Raw genomic sequence first — 11,086 nt, forward strand, 5'->3', positions numbered from 1 at the left:
AAAATGTATGATCATGTATGGGATTTTACAGGTACACAGGGAGTATAGCAGGCTTGCTACGAGTTTCGGCGACCTTAAGTTGACCTGAATCCTAGCGCCGATGGCAGTCCGATTTTCGGATCGTTACAACTAATTAACAAGTTGTCAAGGAACGTCCTTGGGCCTTAGGCAACAAACAACTGTCAATTGCATTAAGAGATAGAGAGACCTAATTCTAGCTACCCAAACGCATGGTGATATCGCTAGATTATGCAATTTTCTTAGTTTTTACACCAAGTATTCTTGTGTTTGAATAATTTCAGCAATTACGGACTAAAAACTATCCAAACTAACAAATTATTACCTTGCAATCAAGATTCAATGGGCCCTATTGATCTAAAATAACAAAGCAACAATGACTTTAAGTATGAAATTGTATAAATATTAATAAATAAAAGAAGGACATATAGGTTCAGGTCTCCCAATCCATAAACAACTAAAGTTTCACCTTATTCTTCAACTAGAAAAAGGGTTTCAGCCACTCATGGCTGAAACTAATATAAAAGAAAAGAAAAGAAAATAAAAAGGAGAAAAAGGGCCAATCAGCCTGCTGGTGTGGTGCGGCTGCTAGTACAGCTTCTGCCGTGGATGAGTGATGATCCAAAGATGTTTCTTCTGCTGGTTTGCTGGTCCTTTTATAGGCTGGAGTGGCTGCCCTAGGGTTTCTTTGTTGAGTTGAGACTCCTTTTCCTATTTGGACTTGGACTCTTGGAGGGCATTTTTGTCTTTTTTATTTTTAGCTTCCCAAATATGTAGGAGAGAGTGCTGAGGTGGAATTATGTGTTGCTGAGCTGTCCCACGTGATTGGAGTGTAAAAAGACTCGTGTTGACTTGGTCCCCAAGTTTGGAAGATTTGCTGGTTTTCTGGTTGCTGGTGCTGTTTGCCCGATGTTGTTTGGGCAAATAGACTGTCTGTCGTGACTGCTGTTTGCGTGCCTAGTCCTTGTTTCTGCCTTGCTCCACTGTTTGCATAAACAGTCTTGGGCAAACAGTCTGGTCAGTCAGTTATCACTTTTCCTCTTTATTTCAGCTTTACTTTGGTTTGGGCAAATAAGTTGGGCAAACCATGCTTGTGTAGTTTTGCTCTCTTTTGGGCAGATTTAAGGCCGTTTTTGCCAAATTACCATTTTACTCCATTTTCTGCAAAATAAGATCAAAACCACAAAATTAGGCAGAAAATGTGTAAATTAACATAAATATCAATATGGAAAATGGGTCTAAATTTGGCTCTATCAACACCTCTGGCAGGTCTGATCGATCTCTGCCCTTAACTCAACAGACCCCTTATATTCTTGCAGGCGCTCCTCACATGCCAATTGGACCTTATCTTCAGCGAGCTTGGCGTCCTCAAGCAGGGCTGAACACCTCTTTTTCAAAGCCTCGACTTCTTGACAGAGTTGTTGATTCTGAAACTTTGACTCCTCTGCTGCCAAAGTCAGGTCTTTAAGATTATCAGCACGCTTGCTCAGCTCTTGCTCGAGAACGACTATTCGAGCCAGGGCTTCATCCCTTTGAGCCATCACGGCATCGCAGCAGACCTGAGGCCCCTCATAATTCGTTTTCAGCACCTCATACTGATGTCAGACCTCATCTCTTTGGCCCACAGCCTCATCCCTCTCCCGTCGGGCTTCCTCCAAAGAGGACAGCTGCTCTAAGACTTCGTCACGACGGACCTCTGTCGTAGCTGCCCTCTCATCAACCCTCCTGAGAGCATCTTGGGTATAAGAGAGTTCCCCCTGTAAGATCTTCAGATGCTCTTGGGTCGCGGCAAGATGGCCCCGGGCATCACTGATCGTGATAAGGTTCTCCTCGTGTCGCGCCTCCTCAATCTGGCGGTCCACCGTATCCCGGAGAGACTGGTCACGGGCGTCAACCTCCATAAAGAGGCCCATCACCTAGCGAGAAGAGAAAACTGTTAAGAATAGAGGATAATGGAAATTAAATGAAAACCCAAAATCAAAGAAGACAACTTACCATGAGGAGCATTTCCCTGATTATGTCCCCGAGCTCCCCTCGAGTCTGGGACCGAAACGCTACTTGCTCTCGAGTAGAGCTGGCCAAAAGACTAGTGACAGCAAGCAAATGAGGGTCCGAAGCCTCAGTGACCCCGCCAAACATACGCTCCCGTAGTACCTCTGCAACAACGCTCACCGGAGATTGATGGGTAATATCTTCTGCGTTCAAAATCTCATTGTCAGGGGAAGAAAGCAAGGGCACCACGGGAGTTTTTTCTTTCTCAAGAGGAGGCTGGGCCTGGCTGTTTAGAAGCCCGAGACTTCTTGGGGGCAGGAGCCGAAGTAGGAGCATCAGAAGGAAGAGCTCGCTTGTCAGCGGCCTCCTTAGCAACAACCTCGCTGGCAGCCGAGGTCTTCTTCCGGTGAGAAATAGCATCAACTGACCCGGACTTAGCCCTCTCCTTAGGGATTCCCTTATTGACAGGTGCGACCTCGGCACCAGCTTCTTGGACACCCTCACCAGTCGGGACGACCTCCATCTCACCCTCGGGAGCCCCCTTTCTGTTGGAAAGACCTCGAACCTCTCCTCAGGGGCATCCCTAAAAGATGGAGTAGCATCCGCCCTCGCAAGCCTCAAGTCCTCAACTGGCTTATCAATCTCCTTGGGCACAGCCTCCGTTCTCACAATAGAGGCCTGTTGGGATCCGGAGGCCTGGGAAGATCAAAGAAGAGAGCTAGACCTGCTGCGGCTGGAAGGCTTGGAGGCCTTAACACCCCTGGAGCTCGGCTTAGGAGCTCGAGATGGAACTGGAGCTGGGGCAACAAATCAGCCCGCCGACCTGGAGAAAATGACCTGGGCCACCTCCTGAGTAGCTTCAGACATGGACCGCCCAGCTCGGAAAGTGTCCAGGGCGGCTTTCATGCTCTCTCGAGACAGAGTAAAATTCTTGGGAGGCTTATTCTTGTCCATAGGTACTTGAGAAGCTGCAGAGACCCAAAACCAAACAAGTTAAAAAAGCATTCAAGGAAAACCAAGAAGAGAGAAACAAAGCAATTAAACAAAGTGAAACACCCGCATCCCTGCAGTCTTGAAGACTAGACACAAACATGCATTTTTCGACATCATACTTCTTCTCAACAGAAGTCAGTCGAAGGTACCCGACTTGTTCAGAAAGGCTTAGCTGGAGCAGATCGTTGCAGCCTAGAGGGACATCCTCCCAGGAGAGCTCCACCTCCCAAGACAACCCGGAGTCCTTTTTCAGCTCTACCACTGCGAACCCCTCTACCCAGCCTTTTATTGAGTCATTGTGACCTGAAAATATGGACAGCCCTCCGCGAGAGCCAAAATAGTAAAAGCCCTTACTCGCCTTAACTAGCCGAAAAAAGGTAACAAACAGACGCGTTGTGGGCGTGAACCCCCAGCTCAGGCAAATAGACTCGAATGAACACATGAATAGAATGGAATTAGGAGCCAGCATCTGAGGGGTTATCCCGAAATACCGGAAGACCTCAATGAAAAAAGGGGAGAAGGGAAAGGTCAAACCATACTCTCGTTGTTTGACAAAGAAGACCAAACTGCGGTCTCTCTGAGGGTCAATTAGACCAGAGGGAGGAGGATCGGGAAGGACGATCCTCTCATTCCGAAAGAGAGCCCGGATATGGAAAAGAGGGGTATCCAGATACTTCCGAGAAAAGAAATTTTTTAGGGTGGATGGAGTAATACTAGACTCTTGATTAATGACATCAGGAAGCTTCTGGCTATCCATGGTGAAGTGAAAAGCGTACCTCGAAAACGATGGGGGCAGAAGTGTAACGGTCAGCAGCTTGAGCTGCTAGCTTGGCGGATTTGCGGCGCAAATCTGTCCCACATCGGCAGAGAATGAGAAATTGAATTTGTATATAATAGCTAGCACGAAACTACTAAATAACTTGGGTTAACCATTTTGGGCCAAGTAGAAAGTGGGTCCAAAAGTTATTTGGGCCAGTTCAGGCCCGGCTGTTTCAATTGGTATCAGAGCCACTCTGGGTCAGAAAAAGTGTGCGGAGCTAGTGGGCCTGCGAGGAAAGGGCTACCCGTGAGAGACGAGGTGGAGCCACCCGAGGTACTAGCGAACCACAATACCCAAGAGTCCGGTCCTGGTTAGTAATTGTAATGGATTCAGTTGCGACGAGGACGTCGCAAAATTTAGCGGGACCGAGTGTAACGGTCAGCAGCTTGAGCTGCTAGCTTGGCGGATTTGAGGCGCAAATCTGTCCCACATCGGCAGAGAATGAGAAATTGAATTTGTATATAATAGCTAGCACGAAACTACTAAATAACTTGGGTTAACCATTTTGGGCCAAGTAGAAAGTGGGTCCAAAAGTTATTTGGGCCAGTTCGGGCCCGGCTGTTTCAATTGGTATCAGCGCCACTCTTTGTCAGAAAAATTGTGCGGAGCTAGTGGGCCTGTGAGGAAAGGGCTACCCGTGAGAGACGAGGTGGAGCCACCCGAGGTACTAGCGAACCACAATACCCAAGGGTCCGGTCCTGGTTAGTAATTGTAATGGATTCAGTTGCGACGAGGACGTCGCAAAATTTAGCGGGACCGAGTGTAACGGTCAGCAGCTTGAGCTGCTAGCTTGGCGGATTTGCGGCGCAAATCTGTCCCACATCAGCAGAGAATGAGAAATTGAATTTGTATATAATAGCTAGTACGAAACTACTAAATAACTTGGGTTAACCATTTTGGGCCAAGTAGAAAGTGGGTCCAAAAGTTATTTGGGCCAGTTCGGGCCCGGCTGTTTCAAGAAGGACAGAGCAAGCGGAACGCGTAGAGAATAGAGAAGAATAAGAGTTCTGTGAAGGCTAAGAAAATTCGAATTTTGAAACAGTAAAGAGAAGAAGAGACGTTTTAAGGGGGACACTCCTTGGGCCACGCGGTCAAAATGGGTTCTCGATATTTACCCCATCATCATTCATGTAATAACTGATAAGAAGGTAAATGGGCAATTGATAACCGCTGGATTTCACCACTCCGATAGAAGGCCGGGCCCGTAATGACAGCCTTAGTCCAAGGTTCATGAAACCTCTTAAATGGGCCGGCCCATACCATTCGGCCTTGAAATCAGGCCTCCCTTGGACCTCAGTCTCTTCACCCCCAGATCGATCATGAGGCCTAACAGGAGAGGGGATAACCGGCCCATTCACCTAATAGATCTGTTTACAAGCGTGCCAGGGGGAAAATTAAATGGTCGTTCAGCATGGAGCAGACGTCTAACGCTTTTATACGTACGTATCCGTATGACAGAGACAAGTGGCCCAGTAGCAGCAAGACCGTTGGACGTTTCTAGTAGACAAAAGAAAAGAATAAAAGGAGAGGAGCACCCTCCTCTCAGACCAATCTTACTTAATCATTGTAAACCCTAATTTTTTTGGATTTCAGAGTATCAGCTATAATGATATATATTAGAAAAAATAATATTTAATAGCTATCATCTGATAAAAATATTAATTAATTTTTTAATTTTAAAAATAAATTAAAATATTTTTATATGTTTTAAAAGAATTATTAATTAATTTTAATTATTATATTTATTATTTAATTAATATAATATGAAGAAAATTATTAGTTATTGATATCTCGATTTTAAAAAAATATATGGAAACATTCAATTTTTTAAAGAATATATTAATTAGATATTTGAACTGAGTGAATTTTAAATTTTTTTATTAATAATTAATAATTAAAATTAATTAAAAAATTAATTAATATATTTTTTAAAATGCTCTAAATATTTTAGTATATTTTTTAAAATAAAAAAAAAATCCTCAAACTACATAAATTAAATAATAATATTACTGGCTAAAATGTTGAGCCACAATATAGCTCAATTACAAGAAACTAAATAAAATAAATTAAAAAAAAGGAAAAATAACCAATCCAGGGTATAAAAGAAGTTCCTCAAGATTGTTTACCAGACATATTCACCATTCCCTTCTACAATTACTAAGTCTACGTAAATCACATCCTACAAATCCAGGCGTTAGCACTGTTTAACCTGTAATCTATTCACATTCTTTGAATTTTTAACACAGCAAACATAACAATCAATAAGAGCCGTTCACCAAATCATATCAGTAATGTGGAAATGGAAACCATCACTGCAACATCTTTTTCTGTCCTGCAGATTAAGACATTGAACAATTTCAATAATGTGGATTGCTAGAATATGATGATATGTGGGTGTGTGGCTGTGAGCTCTGCAAAGGATAATGTTAAGGGAAATGTACAAAATATTCTCTAAGGTTTCATTGTTTTTACTCGGTGGTTTGTAGTTATATTTTATTTCAAAGTAGTATCTCATGGTATCAATTCATTCACAAACAATGGTAATTTCTAGACTCGTACTGCAAACCATGACATAAAACACAAACCCCATAATGAAAAATCAACGAAATCACGTTGTATTTTTTTTTCTACTTTTCCCTAATGTTAAAGACTTACAGTTCAATTTCCACGCCAAAAAATGGCGTTACCGTTGGCAGCTTTTCTTGTCAGTTAACTTGATCTCCTAAAGGATCTTCTGGCTTACTTGAAGACTGAGGAGGCTGAGTGGGAAAAAAGAGATAAAAATAAGAAAACTGGCTCTCTCGCACAAGCACACAAATTCGCTTTTGCCATGAAACTGGCTGTTCTACGGGATTATGTTCAAAGTGAAAAGGACAGGACATTACAACAGTTTGAAATGCACAAAGGGAATTGTTTCATTTCTAGAAGTGCAGATGTCAGACTAACTAATTTTCCTAGTCAGCATGCTAAACTCAATAATAGATGTATTCTCAAACTCTCAAGGAGCGAGTTGGCGTCTGCTCCTTGTCATAGTTTTTCGCAATTCTTGTAGCTGATGAGCTATTTCCTTGACATAATTTAGTCCCTCTTTTCCAGTTTGAAGAGAGTTAAACGTATGCTCAAGTAGGTTCCAATCACTCTCAAGTGCTTCCAGCCTTTCATTGAGGTCGGAGATTTCATTTTCAAGTGTGAACAAATCAATTTCTCTACACTTCTTGGAGGATTTTTGTCCACTGGAAGGAGAACGATTCCCTTCATTCCCAGCAATTTTATCTGTATCATCTTTAACATTAGACTGTCCATGGGCAGGAAAGGTTCCATTAGACACAGCTATATCCTTTTGCAGTGATGAACTATTCTCTTTCGTCTCACCATTTATTTGAGTCTCCCTCTTTTCGAGAGACTCACCCTTGTTAACTCCTTTCTCTATGGTTTCTTCAGAGTGACTATCCGACAAGCACGCCGAAGCCTCTTGCTGAGAAAATTGGAAACATTTCATCTCCAAATCCTTCAAACATTGTGAAATGCATAATTTCTCATCTTCAAATTCTGCTAAAGAAGACCTGACATCAATAGAATTTTCCTGGTCATTTAGGCAATTCTGGAAGTTGACATCATATTTTGCATAGCTTATGCTAGTACTATGTGAAGTTGAAATTCCTCCCTTCAGATCACAGGTTCCCTCTGCTATAGTCTCCACTGGCTCATCTAGGAAATTTAACCTGAGAAACTCTATATCTGCTTCCAAATCTTGAATATCTTTCTCCTTTTCAGCCAAGAGATCATTAGCCCTTTCTAGTGCTTCTACATCATGCTCTGCTTGTTCTTCCATCATTCTCAAGTACTGCAAGGCCTCCATATGGACTGCTGCCTTTTCTTCCTGCAACCTTGTAATCATGGCCATTGCCTGATTTGCTGCAATTGCTGCAGCACTTCTTTCTTCATCTAATTCCTTATACAAAGCATTTATGCATCTTTTGTCATACTCAATTTGCCGCTTTAGTCGATCAACAGTATTTTCACCTTCAATCTCACTGACAGTACTTCCATCAAGAAATTCCACATCAGAAGATTCAGTTTTCTCTACTGGTACTGTGTCCCGAAGCATCTGAACTACGTCAGAGTTAGAAGCTTCATTTGTCTGCAATTCATCATCATGACCCTGAAAGCTGGGGAGTATCTTGTCTGAATGTAAGCCAACCCCTTGAGCAGAAATATTTTCTATGGACAACAACTTCTTGTCATCATTAACTATTTCAAGTTCTTCCAGAGGGGGTCTTTTTGCTGCAAAACCAGATGCTTCTTTTTCCTCAATACTGAGAGTAGACTTCCACACATCACTCTGATTCACATAAGGTGGATTCATACAAGAGACTTCATTAAGAACCTGATCATTTTTAACACCTCCTCCTCCTGTTGCAGCTACTGACTTCAAAATTTCCCCATGCTTGTTTATGGAAATACTTATAACATTGTTTGTTCCCGTGCCAGCTGCTGCTAGAAAGAATTCAACGATGAGATATAAGTTGCACATACATATAAAACAGGCATGTAAAAATGAGAGGGAGACTCACACTTCAATTGTGATGCTTCAAAAGAATGTTCAACAACATTGAATGATGAGGAAGCATTAACTACAGACATGAGCTCAGGTAGTCTATGAGGAACGGAATTTTCTGAGAGAGGAAACTTGAGCTCACACTTCTCTGTTGGCACTGCAACAGGGGCTTCCATCCCATTGGACAAAGAAGGAAAATTGTCTAGTGAAATAAGCTCAGGTGCAGAAGGATAGTTTCTCCGAAGAGCTTGCCGCCGTTTAAGCACATCAAAGCCACCATCTATGTCAGAATCAGGCTGAAAAAATTTCAAATCCTGCAGCTTTCCGACATCAGGCTGCATCTGTGGTTTATAGGAAGTGTAGTTCAGCTTATCTAGGGGCATACAGTTTTTCAGTCTTTTAGGTAAAATTTCTGAAGCATGTCGAATTTTAGATTCTTCCTTAGGCTCCTTTATTTCAGGCACAATATTACTACCCTCATCATCATCTGAAAATGGGAATTCTGACTCAGAATCAGAAGCAAATTTTAGCTCTGCATATCCTACATGAGACGATGGATCAAAAACAGTTTTCTTAAGATTGCAGGACGTTTCTGACCCAGGAAACCTCTCTCTCATTTTCTTTAAGCCCTCACGGTGAGTCAAACGCCGTGGCAAAGGAATAGTAGGCATTGTCATCCCACTCTGTGGCGATTTTAGCACAAGTAGTTTGTCAGCATTTGGTCTTGATCTCCAAGGCTTATTGCAACACGAGCACAACCGCACACCCACAGAACCAGTAACAAATTCCCTGTTCAGAAATGAACTATAGCAACCATAAGCACTGAGATCATACCCAAAGTTACCCATCAATAGCCTGTGCATTTCTGGGTTTGATTTGGTATTCATGATAAATGACAAGAGACATTCCTCACACATGCCATGCCCATCTGCAAGCTTGCCATGAATACTACAAGAAAACAAGGATGATATTTCTGATCTATGGTTGCTGCACAGTAGATTGCGATAAAATCCTGGTTTTTCATTGCCCAATAAGTGATCAAGCCTGGAACACAAAATGCAAGGTACTTGCAGTTTGCAATGACGTGCAAATTTTGTTAGCAGATATGAGAATACAGCATCAATAAGCAGCAAAAAATTCAGAAACAATTCACAGGCTGCAAACTTTAGAACAGTCGTAAATTGCAAAATCTTCTGTACTTTGACAAATGAAGTACCATTTTCAGCCATTTCCACCATAATCATTTTAGAATCGCAAGAGATTCTGAGCTGGGTGAATAAAGTGAAGTTTTATTTGGTCAATAAAATACATATGCCAATCATCCAAGTGCAAAGTTGAGGTTCCCATCTTGAATTACTTAAGCAACAGCAGCCTCCTGATACAAGAAAAAGATCAATAAATATTGGAACAGCCAGTATTTTTTTAAAGAGAACAAATACATTCCCACAAATCTACAGTAATACTTTCCAACAAATACTCTTCAGCAGGCTCTTGAAAGGTAGGGACTCCACCCATATATGATTTGAAACAAAGCCAACAAAGTCATCTGTTAAATTTGGAGAGAGTGCTGAGCATATTAAACATTAATTCATTTTATATGGATTTATATAAATGATTGAGTGGTTTTATATATCAAAATAACCAGCCAATTTGATATCACAACTCAATCCCTTATATTCACCTTTATATTTTTATATGTTTCCAATGTGGGATTCTCAACGTTATCACCATAGATTCATTGAGAAAACTCATTTCTTTGCTTTTCCCTCTCCTCTTTAACTAAAATCCAAATGAAAACTGTAAACTTCCAAAGATCATAAAGGAAAGATGTCCTCATAAACAAGGGTAGTTAGTGTCAAATGCTCAAATACACCAAATTTGAGAAAAGCGAAACTCTGAATGCGAACCAAACAAAAAGGCACCTACATAATTGCGCAATATAATAATCTAATAAATTAACAAAAAAAAAAAAAAAGAAAACAAAGAAACTAGCAACAACAATTCTAATTAAGATCAGAAAGCTGTCATCTAACCCGACAGCTTAAAGCCAGCAGCAACTAATGCATAAGAATAAATTAATGCACAATCAAAACATTTGATTTAGAGAAAGCAAACCCATATTTTCAGTTTTAAGATGCTATGTGGTCCAGGGAAAAGAAAAACAAAAACCCATGTGCTTGTATATTTAATAATTAGGAACAGTTGCATTACATTCAAGATCGCAGCTTTTCCAGGTTAAAAACCACAAATATGGAGAAATCAATAACCGCTAAAACCATGAAATATGGATTAAATATAAAAGGGTGAGTATCAAGCGTAATGTACGTTTCCATCACCTTAAAGATTCATATAAAAAGGAAACAAAAAGAATGGATTTCAATAATGTGCAAGGAAACAAAAAAAGAAGGGCAGAGAAGAAGTTTACCTGGTTGGCGAATAACGATGGATTTAAAGAAGAAGAAGAAGAAGAAGATGACAACGATAATTGGAGGTTATGCAGATAAAGGTTGATGAAAATTGTTAGAAATTATTGCGGGAAAGAAGAATGTGAGGGAAAAAGATAAAAAGGAAAAAAAAAGGAAAAAAGAGGAAGGAAAAACATGATGGAAATTACAAGGACATCCTTGACTTAGAAAGGGATTGACCGTTGGAATTAACTGTCTCTGAATCTGTTTGGCTGTCAAAATTTTCAATCATGAGGAAAG

General features: G+C 41.1%; 2 protein-coding genes across 4 annotated transcripts; both read right to left on the reverse strand.

Moving 5' to 3' along the window:
* Nucleotides 1-1,619: 1,619 nt before the first annotated feature.
* LOC122724979 lies at nt 1,620-3,760 on the reverse strand. The gene is made up of 4 exons (XM_043961373.1): nt 3,538-3,760; nt 2,848-2,978; nt 2,014-2,706; nt 1,620-1,934 (listed from the first exon to the last, which is right to left on the reverse strand). Exons 1-4 carry the CDS (start codon nt 3,758-3,760, stop codon nt 1,620-1,622), a joined length of 1,362 nt encoding a protein of 453 aa, XP_043817308.1.
* Nucleotides 3,761-5,810: 2,050 nt separating this feature from the next.
* LOC110611214 (probable myosin-binding protein 4) lies at nt 5,811-11,042 on the reverse strand. 3 transcript variants are annotated; one of them, XM_021751406.2, is made up of 4 exons: nt 10,807-11,042; nt 8,398-9,756; nt 6,479-8,314; nt 5,811-6,155 (listed from the first exon to the last, which is right to left on the reverse strand). In XM_021751406.2, the coding sequence occupies exons 2-3, from the start codon at nt 9,623-9,625 to the stop codon at nt 6,822-6,824; spliced, it is 2,721 nt and encodes a 906-aa protein (XP_021607098.1). In that variant the 5' UTR covers nt 9,626-9,756; nt 10,807-11,042; the 3' UTR covers nt 5,811-6,155; nt 6,479-6,821. The 3 variants fall into 3 exon arrangements, with proteins under 3 accessions (XP_021607098.1, XP_043816751.1, XP_021607088.1); XM_043960816.1 differs by having other exon boundaries at nt 5,811-6,150; nt 6,479-8,317; nt 10,807-11,035; XM_021751396.2 differs by having other exon boundaries at nt 6,479-8,317; nt 10,807-11,035.
* Between the last annotated feature and the right edge of the window lie 44 nt (nt 11,043-11,086).

The sequence above is a fragment of the Manihot esculenta genome, chromosome 1 (assembly GCF_001659605.2).
Source record: "Manihot esculenta cultivar AM560-2 chromosome 1, M.esculenta_v8, whole genome shotgun sequence".
NCBI lineage: Eukaryota > Viridiplantae > Streptophyta > Magnoliopsida > Malpighiales > Euphorbiaceae > Manihot > Manihot esculenta.